The sequence below is a fragment of the Callorhinus ursinus genome, unplaced genomic scaffold (genome assembly GCF_003265705.2).
Source record: "Callorhinus ursinus isolate GAN/ISIS: 27379988/994484 unplaced genomic scaffold, GSC_fseal_2.0 scaffold1, whole genome shotgun sequence".
Taxonomy (NCBI): domain Eukaryota; kingdom Metazoa; phylum Chordata; class Mammalia; order Carnivora; family Otariidae; genus Callorhinus; species Callorhinus ursinus.
The window spans coordinates 122,331,526-122,347,752 of NW_027397063.1; the positions used below are offsets into that span (position 1 = coordinate 122,331,526).

Below are 16,227 nucleotides of genomic sequence, written 5' to 3' on the forward strand. Positions count from 1 at the left end.
CAGAGCTAGAAAAGAGCATGCTGGAATTCAGACACAGATGTATCTGGCTCCACACAACCGATTTCTTGGTGGACGAAAGGCTTTAGGCTCTCGCCCTAGCGGCAAGGGAAGAGAGGAAACTAAGGGAGAGGCCAGGCACCTTTGGAAGGGCTCAGCGCAACACATAAGCGCCTCACCTTTCAGACTATATGATGTGAAGATGCTAGGCCAAGTGGTCAGCTAATGGAAATCCAGATTTAACTGCCATTAAAGATACTTTGGTTTGGCTTATTTAAAAAAAAGATCTACACTGAAGCCTCCCTGACAGGCCTATTTAAAAAAAAAAAAAATCAATAATGATAAAATTTGAACGGCAGTCCACAGGTGAGCCAAGAAAGGACCCTACACTATTTAATGAAGACACTGGCCCTCAGACTTGAGTGGGCATCACAATCATCCGGGGGGCTCCTGAAACACATCACTCACCCTGTCCCAGAGTTTCTGACTCAGTGCAACCTGGGGAGGGGAGGGAGACTTTGCATTTTTAACAAACTCCCAGGTAAGGCCCATACTGCTAGCCCACGGGCCCCAGTCTGAGAACCACTGAGCTAAGAGAAAGACACCCCTTGCCCTCCCGCAGCGCCCCCCGCTGCCCCTCATGGAGGGGCTTTCTTGCCTCCCTCCGATCCTCACACCCAGTCCCTTCACTGCGCCCTTCTCCTCTGCCTGTAAACGGAGGACAGTTGGGGGTTTTAACAAACAACAACAATCGTTCCAGGTCCCAAGGCTCAACGAGGCGGCAACGTCTCAGAAAGCAAGATGAGGGGACGCAGGGAGACAGCCACCCCTGGGACCGTGACAGCTTTGGGGGCTGAGGCTCCGAGGGGAGGTCTGGAAAATCCACAGGCTTAAAGGCAGACGGCCCAGCCGAGAGGAGGGGAGGACGGGAGGACGAGGTGCTTCCCCTGGAGCGGTACCAGGGAGGGCCTCTGAACAAATGAGGCAGCCCGCACCAATGCCGGGGCCTTCCCCAGCGTGTCTGTGGCAGCTGGGTGTGCCGCCAGCGCCCACACCAGGAAAGGCTCCCACTAGCCGTCCATGTCAGAAAGAAGTGTGGAAAAGAAAAAAATCCTTCCCTCGACAGCAGTGTGGGTCCAGAGTGCCATGTTGGCAAGGGCTGAAGGATTTAATTCCCACATTTTATTTATTTTTTTAATTTAATTTAATTTTTAAAAGATTTTATTTATTTGAGACAGAATGAGAGAGAGAGAGCACGAGAGGGGGGAGGGTCAGAGGGAGAAGCAGACTCCCCGCCGAGCAGGGAGCCCGATGTGGGACTCGATCCTGGGACTCCAGGATCATGACCTGAGCCGAAGGCAGTTGCTTAACCAACTGAGCCACCCAGGATCCCTCCCACATTTTAAAAAACTGTCCGTTACCTGCCTCCCCTAAAGGAGTGTAGCTGGAAGGAGTTTAATTATTTGCTTTGAAAGCCCCCTCACGTGCACACAAAGAGGTTTCTTTCAAATGCTGAGAAGTCTTGATGGGAGAATTTTCTCCACTTTGCTGGTTAAAAGAGGCCTCAACATGCTGTGTCCTTGGGTCCAGCCTCGTGGTCCCTTTTCTTAGATTTCAATCCAGACATAATACAATGTCCTGGGCTCACACGTCGCATTACTCATACATACAAAGGAAAGGAAGAGAGTGTCTGAGGCAGAGGGCACAACCAGAGCAAAGGCCCTGCGGCAAGAAGGGACACAGAAGTAGCTGGAATGCAGAAAATGGGACCGGTGGCAGAAGAATCAAGAGGGGCCAGACCACACCTGGCCCTGTGGAGCCCATGCAGACTCCCATCTTTATCTTAAGAACCACACAACGCTTTAGAACCATTTTAAGCCTCGGGGTGACATGATTCAGTGTGCTTTTATAAAAGATTCCTGTGGCTCCTAGTGGGGAACATATGTGAAGGGCAGACCTGCTACCAGAGGATTAGAGTTGTGGAGGCACGGGATGGTGGCCAGAAGTGGAGGGATGCACGCTCCTAGGACCTAAAATAGACAGCTCTTGAGGAGAGAGTGACCGTGGCAGTGAGGAGACGGGGAGTCAAGGGTGAGCCCTGGGTGGGTGGGTGCCTCTGGATGGTGGTGGTGCCCTAGTTCGAGGATTCTAGTACTGAAAATGCAGGTGTGGGAGTCATCAACTCAGGCGGTCGGATGTCGCATTCCGGGGATGAACGAGATTTTCTAGGGAAGAGGCTGGAGAATGAGAGAGAAATGGGTCTGGGTCTGAACAACCTGCTGGAAAACCAGGACAGTGTGGGGCCAGAGCCAAGAGAAAGAGGTGCTTCAAGAGGCAGAGGGCGGTCAACAGTGTCAGTGCTGCGGGGGCTGAAGCACGGGGAGCACTTGATGGAGTCATTGCCACGGCCACCGGGGTACCCACGGCTCGTGGGAGCAGGCTGCCAACCTGAGTCAGCGGCAGAGCCATCGGCCAGGACCGGGAGAGGGAGACAAGCCATCTGGCTGTGAAGTCCCCCTCTCTGGGACTCCACCAGTGAGCGAGGTGACCTCTCCGGTTCACACAGGAAACCCGTGCTCGACAGGAGCCAACCGTGTGAATGGGCAGGAGATAAATAAGGAGAAAGCAGCCGCCCGCTTTAGTACAGCTGATTGCGGTTGGAAGGGTCTACCGATCAGCAAATAGACGACCCCATCCTCTCGATTTTCCCCGAGGGAAGTCGGTCCACCTCCTTACAGCAGCTTGAAAACACTACCTCTAAGATCTCCGGCTTGTCCCCCTCCGGTAGCCGCACAGCCTTCATACCAAAACCAAACGCCACGTCAGCACGGCCTCCTTCTCTTTAGTAAAGGCAGAGCTGCTGTGTTCTGACGTCTGATGGCAGCCTGGCCAGTGCTGTTGCTGAATGTCACGGTGAATGCACGCGGTCCCCAGGAGCCTAGGGCCAAGCTGCCGCTAACAGTGGTCCGGGGAAGATCCATCTTCCAGCCGGCCGCTGACTGCCCCTGGTGGTTAATGGTGACTTCAGCGGTTGCCTTCTGGCCCTCTGCTGCTGGCACCTGTCACATTAGCGTCTTGGAGCTGAGACAGACACCTTCCTCTGCATTCTACACCATCTGGCTTCAGGTCCCCATCTCCTTGGCGTTCCTCCCAGGAGCCCCCCCCGCCCCATAACCCCCTGGGTTTGCTGGCTGGCGAGGGGCTGCTACAATCTGTTCACTTGCTTGTTGCTCCTGTCCAGGTTCTGTGTCCAGAGAACATGAGGAGCTAAGAGGGGAGCATGGGGAGGGGCCAAGCATGAGGAGAGGAGCAGGTGCATCAGGCTCTGCCAGAGAGTGCTGCTTTGGCCATCAAAGGAGGCTCAGGCTGGCTTCAGGTGACACCTGACTTGGGCTTTCGCAAGTTCCCCAGACTCCCTCGTCTCTTCCCGAGCAAATGGTGACTTGCCCACAGGAGAATCACCCACCAGCTGCAAAGTCATCTGACGCAAGGGAAGGACTTGGGTTTGACTTCCGAAAGTGTGGGGCAAGATCTCAGAGTGGGCCACAGTCTCTCGGCACGACTGTGTTTTCCAAGCCTGGTCGTGTGCCGTCCAGTGAGGGGAAGGAGGCCCCCGACACCCCCCAGGGCAGCCTGGCCTCCGTCCATACCAGCCACTGTCACCGAGAGGCCTTCGGGTCAGGGCATGCCAAGAAGGAGATCTGGTCGGGTCTCTGTACCAAACTTCTGATGTCCCGAGGGATCCAACGGGATGCAACCAGAGCTTGTCATGAGATTAAGATGCAGAGAAGCTGGGCACGAACTCAAGCCATCGCATCCCCGGGGCAGAGGGCAGCTGACTTCATGCCCCTATTTTTAGTTTAGTGGGGATATCTGGTCTACGTGAGTGTCTGACAGAACGGTTCTACTCTGCTCTCTGGTCTGGCAGACAAGACACCCCAGCGCCCCCATCTGTTTTCGGCAGTCTCGGGTGTGATTCCGTTTGCCAAGGGGCTCAGGTGTTCCTCTGAGAGCCCTTGGAAGTTGGAGCTGGCTGCCCACTCAACTGCTATAGAAAATCCAGCTGCAGATGGAGCCCTGCAAAGAAAACTGAGGAAGGCAATCAAGGTCGCTTACCTTTGATTCCTTCTTCTTGGCTTTCTGAGGTAGGCACGGTCTCTGAAGAAAGACAATCTGCTTGGTGGATACATTCCCCTCCCTGTAACACATACGGAGCTGAGAATGAGCCGTTACCCCCGGGGGAGCCCCAAACCTTGCCGATGTGTCCATCCGTAAGGCTGCTGAGGCTGAGCACCCACAGAAAGGAAGCTGCCGCTCAACAGTGAGAGGTCAGAAATCAAGAAGCACTCCCCCCAACCCAGGCCACCCCCGCCCTTGCCTTCCGAGGGCTCTGCTAGGGGCTCAACCAAAGCTTTGTGGGCATCTCTGCCAAGCCAGCTTCATAGCTGGAAGCTCCCCTTTCCCTCCATGTGAAATAATAGCTGGCATCTTGGCCAAATGATGACAAACTGGCTTCTTCAGTGAATCTCAAGAGGTGGAAGGCCTCTTCCAACTCTGTCTTTGGTAATGCGCCAAGGAGAGGTCAGATGGGCCCAGCATAAGTGGGGAGCCTGCCCATCGGCCTCTGCAGAAGGCTGGCTGAGCACCGGGGTGTGGCCACCCTCACGGGGGCCCCAAGGCAGCCTGGCTCCTGCAGGCACAGGGGAGGGGAGCTCAGGAGCGGGCTCATTTTTCTGGCACAGTGAGTGCGCTTTCCCCTGGCCCCCACAGAGCTGCCTTTAAAGATGGCAGACGTATTTGTGAAAGAGATCAGTGTCTTCTCTGCTGAGGCAAGCCCACTGCAAGGAATGTCAGAGGGAACGGGGTAGGGGGTAGAAAATGAACATATTTTGTGCTGGGGCTGGGCTGGGTGATTTCACACATCATGGCTCATTTAAGCCTCAACCACAGAGCTCCAAGGAGTGGGACCATGGCCTGTCTGTAAAGACAAGAGACAGAAGGTCATTTAAGGAGCGGGCTTGGGGTCACACGGTGAGGAATCGAGCTCAGATCTGCCTGGTTCCACGCGATCTCCACTCCACCCCCAGGCGGCGTGCGTGGCACGGGGAAGCGGAGGGTAAGAGGGAATTACTGAGCCGGTATGAGATCTGAGAGGGAGACAGAGACACCTGTCTGAACGCTCTGGGTTTAGAGAGCTCAAAACGAGCTGGGGCTTCACATTCAAATCCATTCTCATCGTGACTCTTGTCCTTGGGAGTGGGTCATGGAGCAGGCATTCTTCCAACTTATGGACAAGGAAACAGATTCAGAGAAGCTGTAGGACTTGACCAGGACGGACAGTTAGCAAGTGGAAGGGTCTGGACTTGGGTTCAAGTCTGCAGGTCCCAAATCCAGGGTTCTTTCCACCCCTCCGCATCACCCCATACCCACAGAAGTCTCGGCTATGAGGCAGCTTGGAGGCTCCCAATGGCCCGGGGCCAAAGGTGGATGCAGACTGGTGCCGGTAGTGTGCAGACCCACTGTGGCCCAGTGACAGGAGGGAGACACTTGAGAGCCCAGACGGCCTCATGGAGGGACCCAGGAAGGCACAGATCGCCCCCATCATTCTCCACCCTGTCTGGGCTCTGCGGCTGCACCACCCTGCTGTTCCCCCAGATCACCAGTCTCGCCTCATGCTGGCCATCACCCCGCAATGGTGAGCATGCAAGAGGACTCGGGGAAGGTGGAATACAGGGGGCCATGCCAGGGGGCATCCCTGAAGGTCAGTGAGGAGGCTGCCTGCGTGGGAGGAGCACCTGACTCTGAAGACTGAGGTTCTAATCCCAGTTCTGCCACTTATTGGTTGTGTGGCCTCAGCTATGTGACAGAGCCTCTCTGCGCCTCAGTTTTCTCATCTATAAAATGGGAATTCATATCTATGCTTATAACCCCACAGCATAGTTAGGAGGATTCGTTTAGATAAACCCGAAATACAGATGGAAGGCCTTTCAGGGTTGGTATGACTGGGACACGCCCACGAGGCCAAGGGATGGTGGGCCGAGCTAAGGTGGACAAACGCCCCTAAATGTGAAACCATAAGGAGTGCCACAAGCCAGGGCCAAGACTGCAGGTCTTTACATCTTCTTTGTGGGACTATTGACCAGGGCCGTGATCTTGGGTGACTCTGTCAACCTCCCTGGCCATATGTTCCTCAGCTGTAAAATAGGTTTATCGAAAAGATTCCACCTTGTAGGATTTTTTTCGAGGACTAAATGAAATTTTACATGCAAGGTACCTACCCAGGCCAGCACAGGGCACATAGGAGGGGCTTAATTTCTTTTGTGCCTGAGAGCCCTGGACCCCCTCAACCTAGGAGGCTCATCTTTGACATGCCTGGCAGTCACGATTCACTGGCCAAGGCTCCCCATGTGGGAAGACTACCCCCCGTGGAGTCCCCTGTGGGTTGGTGGTTAAGAATCTGAAATCCCAGCTCCGCTACTTTCCAGCTGGAAAGTCTGGTAAGCACTCCAGCCTCAGAGGCTTGTTACAGGACTAAATAAATTACGTGCATGAAGTGTGCAGCACAAGAGCAGGTGTTGCATAACGATGCTGCTGATGATGCCTGTTGTTGTTACCTGGTAGTCTTGACGACGGGCGTTGGTAGCACACAGGTGAGCTGCCAGCCATAGGCCGCCAGGGAGTTCAGCAGGGGCACGTAGTCGGTCTGCACCTCGACACCCTGGGGGAGAAAGGCCACTGTGAGGGCTGCGGCTGCCCCAAGTCAACACCAAGGGGGCACTGGGCTGAGGCGACGGAGCAGGAAAGAGGCGGGGCGCGCCCTGCAGCCCGGAGGTCCCGCTCCTCTGACGCTCACAGACTTCAGAGCCAAACTGCCAACGTGGGATTTCTTTCTGGGCCCGGACTCAGGCTGTGCAGTCGGCAAGGAATTAGAGCCAAAGGATTAATGCATTAATTTGATTTTTATTCTTGTGTGGACAAATAGCCTCCCGTTGAGTCTCTCTGGAGAAGCACAATCACCTGGCCTCAGAGCTGTTTTCAGGGCGGATGACAACACACACCGAAGATTTCGGAGCGTGTGGTGGGGAGTTAGATTACATTTCCAAAAACGATCACGTTGTTTGCATCCAGCCGTGGCAGCAAGACAGACATGTGCACGCTTGTGCGCGCGCACGCGCACACACACACACACACACACACACACACACACACGGGGAGCTTCACTTCTGTGTTACACAGCCTGACACGAACGCGCTAATGAGTGCTGCCTGTGTTTTATTTCAAATCAGTGTGTGCGTGTGTGCCGGGGGCTCTGACGTGCCTTTCAATTTAGAAACTCAGTCGTGCCCCCCACGGGAGGGCACCGTACTGCGAGGCCACTGCCCTGGGTTCCGTGTCATGCTCTCTCCCTGCAGCGGGCCTCATTTCTTCCTCGGGGCTCCTGGCAGATGCTGGAGGTACGGCCCCCACCCTGCCTGCTGTCTACGGATTCCCCATCTCTATGAGGTTGGCTTCAGAACTACAGAAAATCTCCAACAGGTGTCCAGATCCCTTCCAACCAAGGCTCGTCAGCGAGTGTTTTGCAGTGGTGGATACAAAGGTGAAGGAAGGCACAGTCCTGCTGCTAGAGTTCACAGCCAGCAGGGGCAACAGCGCAGACATGAAAGTAATGGGAATACAAAACAGCCTATGGGCAGGGCCACAAGGCTTCGAAGGTCAGCAGAAGAGGAAGGATACCAGCCGTGGTCAAGGCAGGCTTCCTGGGGCCCAAGGGCTGGGCAAGTATTTGACAGGTGGATCTAGGGAAAGGGCATTCCAGGGGGAGAACCCCAGCATGTACAACAGAAGATCACACTGGGCCCAGAGCACCCAGGACACTTCACTTGGGAGTGGCACTGCTCACAAGGTGACCAGAGGTGTGAGTGGTTGTGCTGCTAGAGGCTTTTTGGGAATAGAACCAGCTCACCTGGCTGCTCTGGGCTAGGCGGCTGGAAGAGAGATGAGCCTGCCCGCTTCAAATGGCTTTTAAAACCCCTATCGCTGGGCACCCATCCCAGCATGGCTACCAAGTCGCCTGAACTCCTGGCAAGTAATTCATCCTTGGGGATCCTGTTTCCTCAACTGTAAAAAATAAGCCTTGGCCTATGACAGTGGTTCTCAAAGTGTGGTCCCCCAGCCAGCAGCACTGGCATCACCTGGGGGCTTGTTAGAAATGCAGAGTCTTGGGACCCTGCCGAGACCTACCAGATCAGAAACCTTGTGGGTGGGCCCTGAATCTGTTTGAAAGAACCTTCTCAGTAGTTCTGTCTGATGCACAAGTCGGAGAAGCACTGCCCGGGTAATCAATTAGGTCTCTTCTCTCTTCCAAGACGTATATATTTATTTATTTGAGGGGCGGCAGAGCGGGACTGGGGGAGAGAGAAAGAGAGTCTTAAGCAGACTCCGTGCGGAGCCCAGAGCCAGACGCGGGGCTCCATCTTACGACCCTGAGGTCACGACCCGAGCCAAAACCAAGAGTCGGATGCTCGACCGACTGCGCCCCCCAGGTGCCCCTCAATTAGGTCTCGAACTTCTGATGACAGTAGAGTCCAATTCTGTGGCCAAATTCCATCAGGTGTGTTACCTCAGAGCTAACCTTGCCCATCCTTCTCCATCTGAGCAGGGAAAGAGGAGGGCTCTGTAAGGGAACTGGGGTGAGGAAGGGGTAAGGGAAGGGAACGGACCGGTAGGCTAAGGAGGGAAGCCTTAATAAAAGGAAGGGAGGAAGGAAAGGAAGCCTTAATAAAAGAGCTGGGAGCAGGAAGGGAAAGGAGGAGAGGAGAGAGCCATACAAGTATCATCACTTGATGGTAGGGTCAGGAGGGGCCCCCATCCTGACCCTTTCTCTGAAGCCCCCACTCAGGCCTAGGGACGGCAGATGACCCAAGTGACACCCCTATCTGTCCACCCCCTGGTCACAAGGGGAACTCCCTTCCACACCAGCCTGAGGCATCCTTCATGCTGGGCCTGGCCCTCACCACCTGCTGGGGCTGCTTTATCCTGACAACCCAGCCCCCATCCCTGCGTTCCCCATTTCAAGAAGGAAGGAAAAAAGTGTTAAATCCACACTCTCAAGCTTTGCGAGGTTATGATTACTTGGGCCTATCAAGAATAACCTTCCCACTTTATCAAGCACTGTGACAAACCCGCCACAATCAGACAGTAGCCATGGCAACTAGGACAAGCTTTGGCGCCTCACAAAGCCCTGAGTGGCAGAATGGAGTCCTTTTATTAGTGCCTGTGGCCCGGCTGGGTTTTCTCCGCGGGCACCCAGAGCAGCGAGACAATGGACAGCGTCCGCTGCAGCCTGACCTGCCTGCTCACGCGGGCCTCACCCAGGCTGCCTCTATTTTGCTCTATTTTATTTCGTTTTGTCACTATCTTAAAGAGAAAGACAGCAGGCTTTCTCCCAAACAGGTTTTCCCCTCAGGGTAGGGGATGTCAGCCAGAGGGTGCAGAAGCACAAAGAACTCAAAGGAAAAGAGAAAACACAACAAAACATAATCCTGCTTGAGAGAACTGAAGGTTCAGTCTCAAGTGTTAGTATCTGGCCATCACGTGGCGAGGCGAAAAGTAAAATACAAATGGTAGGGGGTGAGGCAGCAACCCTGGCCAGCCTCTCTCGCTCGCGGTGTTTGGGGTGGTCTTGATTTAATTAATGGTAAATGTGGTTTTCCATAAGCATCTATCAAAGCCCGTTTGCATATTATCAATACCGTACGCAGACGGCATTTCTCGCATATGACATGAGCCCCATGCAGTCAGGGGAAGAGGCTTTCAAGTCCATTAGCTCAGAAAGGTGGTAGAAAACCTATCCGGGTGGAGGCTCCCTTTGATCTGCTTTTCTGTGACACTCCAGTGAGAACAGAAAAGCACAAACAGCACTCCAAAGACAGCCTGCTTATCAAACGTAAAGACATTTCTTTCTGGAAGTAGGAGCACAAATTTTAATTAACTCTCCACTCTCCTGTGTGGATCCGTAATCTTCGATCACACCTGGCGTGCTAAAAAAATGGAGCATGTCCTGTGGTTTTTCAACTCATGTAAAAGGAATTCATTTGTATTTATGGCTTTTTTCCCTTTGTTCCCCATAATTTCTCCAGTGGTTGCAAATCAACTAAGGAAACATATCCAACACAACCTTCCTTTGCCCTCCAAAACTCATGACAACAGCATATAGAGTTTACTAAGAAATGCCTTTGTCTTGTGATCATTTTTAAAGATCCTCCATGCAGGGAAGTAATTAGGAGGTAACACACTAGTCCAGTGAGAAAGTTTGTATCCTGAATGTCAGTCTGCTCTTTTCTCCTGTTTCAATCTGTGGAAGCAATCTGGGAGAAAAGCAGTTTCAAAGACAAGACTTGGCTCCTTCTCCACGACTGTGTAAATGAAGAGAGGAATTTAATTTCCCATATCTGAAAAGTGTGCGGGACCAGCACTGGGATAATCTCCATGCCTGAAAACAGTGACTGGGGAACTGTTGCCTCTATTCCCGACTGCCACCGGGCTGGGCCCTCGCCTTCCATGGAGAGGGCATGTGAAGGTACAGCCCTGCAAAAACACGTGTATGTCTTTTGAAAAAATGCTGCCAAAACAGTAATGCCCAGCATTTATTGACAGGGTATGCGTATACTACCTTTTCTTATCAATTTGGGATATACCCTTTGATTTCCTACCATGGGAAATAAAGGTTTCACATTCCCATACACATTGCTTACTTCCTCTTTCTTAGTGTCCCCAATGGTCATAGTGTCATTCTAAGCAAATCAAAAGTTAGTGTTTGTGTTATTACAACTTTGCAAATGTTGCTCAATGCTGGGTCAAGTAATGCACTGTGACTATGCTTTCTTTTTCACGTGATCTTTTCTTTTTCCTGGAGTTAACTGTGTCCTCAATTTTTTTTTCTTCGTGTGTCTGGTTGTATGTGAACCCATCACTAATTTATTTCATATGCTCTACCATCTCTATTCTATGCCCATCGATAAATATCCCATGTGCCTAAATATATTAGTTCTGTTTTGTTTTTTTTTTCTCCACCAGAGACATCACTTCTGGAGCTTTCTGCACCCTTTCTCCAACCCTGGTCTGGCCGCTTTCCATGCCTGGGTTCTTCTCCCACTGCTATCTAAGGCTGGTGTTTTCTTTCTTGGTTTCTTCCACGTTATGCTGGAGTACATCCTTTAGTGGCTCCCTAGGAAACACATGCCCTGGAAGTCATTTGAGTCTGTGTGTTCCTAAAAGTGTCATTGTTCTCACTCTTAACTAACAGTTTGGGTACAGAAGTCTGGGCTGGAATCTACTTTCCCATTAAGGTTTTTCAAGCACTGCTCCACTAGCTTCTAGAGATCAGCAGTGCTATTGAGATATCTATTTTGATTGCTAATACTTTGTAACCTGTTGTGCTTTCTAAGCTTTTAGGATATTTTTCCCCATGAAGTTTTAGAATTCCACAAGGTGCCTTGGTGTGAGTCGTTTTTATTCACAGGGCTATACACTTGATGGCCTCACCATTCTCAGGATTTGGGTCCCTCAGTTCTGAAAAGTGTTCTTTTATTTTCCCTTGACAGTTTTCCTTTTCTCCATTTTCTCTCTTCTTTCTGGATCTTCTATAAGTCAAAATGGAGGACTGATATTTTCATGTTATTACCCCTCCCCATTTTCTTACTCTTTTTATTTTCCTTCTGAAGGATTTCCTTTCTCTTTCAGCCTTTTTATTACCTTTTTAAATTTTCTGCAACCCTATTTTTAAGACCCCAAAGCTGCGGAGATGGGAGCTAGGACTCTTACCACAATACGTAAGGACTTTAAACCAATGCCCCGGTTGTCAGCTTTGCAGTTCACTTCCCACCATCGCATGGTCATTTATGCTTTGAAAACCAGAGCTTTTCTCACATGGCTCCTTGTACATTCAAGTGGCAGCTTCCTGCATTTTGCTAAGCCAATTAGCATCCCTTTATCTACTTTCCTTTTCTAAAAAGGTGCTGAAATCATTCCTCTTTTCTATTTTCTCTTCTTCCAATCTTTTTGTTCTTGTGAATATATTACCTATCTTCCTGCCTGTCTGTCTGTCTATCTATCTATCTATCTATCCATCTATCTACAGTCAGGTTTCATTATTCATGGGAGTTATGTTCTATAATGCTGTCATAAGAATTACTGAATACTCTGAACCAATGCTCTAGGGGAAACACAGGGTTAAGTTTCTTTGAGCTTCTGATGACAACATCTTCATCTCCTGATCAATACAGAACTTTGTTTTATGTGTGTTTCTGTTTAAAGGCACCTTCTAAAATATATCTTGTTGATTCATTAACTTTGAACTCTCAGCCAACAGCACCAGAACTCAAGCCTGAACAAAATTTACCTAATAAGTGTCTTTGCTCTGTAAGGCACATTGCAGCCTTCTTGTGCCTAGGAACACCAGACAGCACATCAGCATGAGGTCTGGGGCCACTTTAAACAGCAAAATCACCGATGAAAGGTAGAAAAATGTGAAAAGTGTGGCACTAAGTAGACTGCAAACAGGACACTTGTTTATAGTATGAGAGCTGAAACAAGAAGGCAGAGTGTCACCTTAACTGGGAACATGAATGTTGGCAACTCCAATTTTTTGCATATGCCTGCAAGTGACAGTGAAAGAACCAAGAAAATTGATCCGGGGATTACAAATAAATTTAAGCAATTAGGATTTGCAAATATTGAATCCATGAATAATGAGAATTGACTCTAGCATCTATCTACCTGCCTACCTACCTAGCTACCTATCATTGATCATTCCTTTTGTATCATTTCACTGAGATTTTTCAGAAGAAATAGATGCCTGTGTCCAACTCCCCACAATGAACACAGCTTTATTATTTTAATTTTAATGAGCCTACTAGAAGCCCTTTCTAACTAAGCTAGAGTCTGGAAGCCATAAAGTAAAAATAATAAATTTGATGACATAAAAACCCTCTGCAAGACAAAAGACAAGCTATGTAAAGTCAAAAGACAAAAGACAAGATGGGAAAACATTTGTAGCTCATATTACAGATAAGAAAGGAAGAGCTCCTAAAATCTGATTAAAAAAAAATCCAATAATCCAAGTTTTAAAATGGACACAAACAGGAGAGTCACAAAAAAGGAAATTCAAATGGTCATTAAGCACGCCAGAAAACACTCCATCCCACAATAACAGAAATGCAAACTAAAACTACTGAGATAGGTATTTTCACCTATCATATTGGTAAAAATCCAGAAGTTTGACAGCTACTTTGTTGGGGAAGTGAGCATTCTCATACATCGCTGGCAGGAAGGCAAACTGATTCAACCTCATAGAGAACAATTTGACAGTATCTCTCAAAATTGCAAATATATCTACCCCTTGACACAACAATCTCACTTCTGGGAATTGATCTGTATCTATCTATCTATCTATTGATACATATAATGACAAATGTACAAAGTTATTCACTGGAGAACTGTTTGCAATAGCAAAACACTAAAGACTACCCAAGTGTCCAACAATATTAGGCTTGCTAAATTAAATTATGTTCTAGCACGTGATGACTAGGGGCTTGGGTACTGGCTGATCACGGGTTGAGCCAAGGTGAGCAGGATGAGGAGGACAATGCGAGGTAGTGAATGCCATTTGAGACATGCTGTGTTCAAGGAAGAGTGTCCAGGAGGCAGCTGGATGAGACGGGGCCTACGGTAGAAAGAATATGTTCACCCACTCCCCAAATATGCCTACGTGCTAATCCCTGGAGCCTGGGCCCACGTCACCTTCCGTGATAAAAGAGATTTGGCAGATGTGACGAAGTTAAGGATCTTGAGAAAGAAAGATTATCCACGTGGGCTCAGCGTAATCAAAAGGGTCCTTTGAAGAGGGAAGCAGGCAGTGGGGGGTTGGGCCCCCCAGTCAGGGAAGGCGGTAGGAGGAATGGAAGCAGAGGTCTGAGTGGCTGGCTCTGAGCAGGATGGCCTCTACAAGTTGCAAAGTCAAGGAACAGATTCCCTCCTACAGTCTCTAGAAAGAATGCAGCTCTGCCACCACCTTGACTTCAATCCCTTAAAACCCATTTTGGACTTCTGACCTCCAGAACGATAAGAGAATAAATCCCCGTCATTTTCAGCCCACAGCAGCAATAGAACCTAATACACAGTTAAAGGCAGGGAAAGGTAGGATGAAAATAAAGAGCTGGAGGGGACAGCCAACACTCGGTAGCTGCAACCTCAAGGAGCCTTGAGGTCAGCTGAGGACAGGATCTCCTGGGGAGGAGGTGAGGGGAGAATAAAGAAAACGCAGACTGGATGGAGAGAAATCAGCTCTTGAGCAGCCAGGGTGAGAAACAGGTTTAAGGAGAAAGAGTCACACCATCAAATGTCACAAGAGGGCAAGAAACACAACGCCCGAAGGACTATTTCTGCAGTCGACAGCGAGGTCTTGGGAGACCACAGCCAGGACATCTTAGGAGGGAAGTGGCAGATGGCAAGAGGTCGAGCACGTGGCTGGTAGCGAAGACAAGACAGGGTGTAAGCATGCTGTCAGGAAAGGTGGGTTTACTTTGACTGTGCCTGGGCACAGCGGGGACCCTGGCCACAAGGGCAGGTGGAGAGTCCTGCCCTCATATAATGGAAAGTAGAGGTCCGAAGGCGGGGCAGGAGGGAAATGCCAAGGAACGTTCCATCTCTATTTATCCAATGATAAGTGGATGCTATTAACACTGGGCCAGGCCAGTCTTGCAGAAAACTCAGTGAGTCCTTCAGTATCCCAGAGGACGGGGCTACACTCATACCACTCCATTTATGAACCTCCACACTCAGCCAACCTGGTTCTGTGCTGGGCACCTGGGAAACCTCTTCTGCAGCCGGAGATCCCAGTCTGGGGGTATGGAGAGACTAACACCGTTCCGCCACCAGATGGAAGCCACCATGAACTGCGCTGGAGGGAAGGATAGAGGAAGGGACGACTTGCTCCTCCGCTCTCACTGGGGAAGGGGCAAATCCCTCTGAGGCCAGCTGGGGCTGCAGCAGCCCTGCCTCGCAGGCCCTCATCTTCCACCCTCCCGGGGGCCTCCTGCCGCAGCCTCTGCCAGCCGGAGGGAGGGGCAAGGACGCTGGGGCCGGCTGGAGATGTTGTTTTCCTCTTTGTTTTACACACAATGCCCCAGAAAAACATTTTCCTGATATGTAATTAGGCCAACATAATAGAGTCTAAGAAAGCAGTCGGGCTCATTTTAGACAACTTTGCCTTTCATAACGTTCAAAGAGAATATGTTAAAAAAAAAAAAAAGCTTAGTTCTCAGATGTAGAAAAGGGGGCAGATGAAATGCAGGCTGTGTAGAGAGTCTTCCATCCCAAGACTCTTTTCCCACCCCTGCTGCTTAATTTACATCTTTGCCTGATTTTCTCCACCATGCAAGAAAGGTAACCAACTCTGGAGCCCTTTGAGAGTCCAACAAAATAATAATGATAGTTCTTATTATTATCTGAGATGCATTGTTTGCAAAAGTGACCTCAATTATTGCCTCCCTGTATCCAGGCCTCTTTACAACATAACTCTGCCTAAAGAGAGAGAGTCCATTTCTCCACCCCTTGGATCCAGGCTGGTCTTGTGATTTTCTCTGACCAACAGAATATGGTCGATGTGACATTATGGGAGTTCTGAACCTGCGTCTCGAGGGGCCATGCTGCTTCCACTTGCTCTCGTGGAGCCCTGCCGATGCTCTGAGGACATGCCCAGGCTAGCCTGGCGGAGGATGGCAGACGTCTGAGACGCCATCTTGGACCTGTGAGCTGCTGCTGAGGCCTGTGTTGTGAGCCCAGGTGGGGTTAGTCAAGCCTAGGCCAGATCAGCAGAGTCACCTGGCGGATCTGTGGACTCACTTAGCAACAATAAAGGGTTATTTTAAATCGCTAAGTGTTGGCTGTTTTATTCCATAGTAGAAGCTAACTGCCCTCTTCTTATTACTCTAGGACGAGCCGGATGCCCAGGCAAATGTCTCGAAGGAAGACCATCGTGAAAGTCACGTGCTCTAACTTCAGAGAAATCAAAACGTAATAGCGGCGACTGAATGGAATTCGGTGTTTTAATTTTTCACCCCCAGCCCTCACTTCCTCTCTACCAGCCACTCTGTGACCTTGCATTACACCTGCAGCCCTGAAGTCCAATTGGTGATAACCTACCAGGAGGCCCAGCACTACCACTCACAT

General features: G+C 50.3%; 1 protein-coding gene across 3 annotated transcripts in view; it reads right to left on the reverse strand.

The window, feature by feature from the left end:
* Positions 1 to 16,227, reverse strand: part of RFTN1 (raftlin, lipid raft linker 1) — a 204,180-nt gene that overhangs the window by 3,373 nt on the left and 184,580 nt on the right. For all 3 annotated transcript variants that reach the window (XM_025882664.2, XM_025882649.2, XM_025882657.2), the window contains 2 exons: positions 6,612 to 6,715; positions 4,114 to 4,195 (listed from right to left, as the gene is read on the reverse strand). In XM_025882664.2, coding sequence (XP_025738449.1) covers positions 4,114 to 4,195; positions 6,612 to 6,715 — 186 coding nt within the window. The remainder of the gene's footprint in view (positions 1 to 4,113; positions 4,196 to 6,611; positions 6,716 to 16,227) is intronic.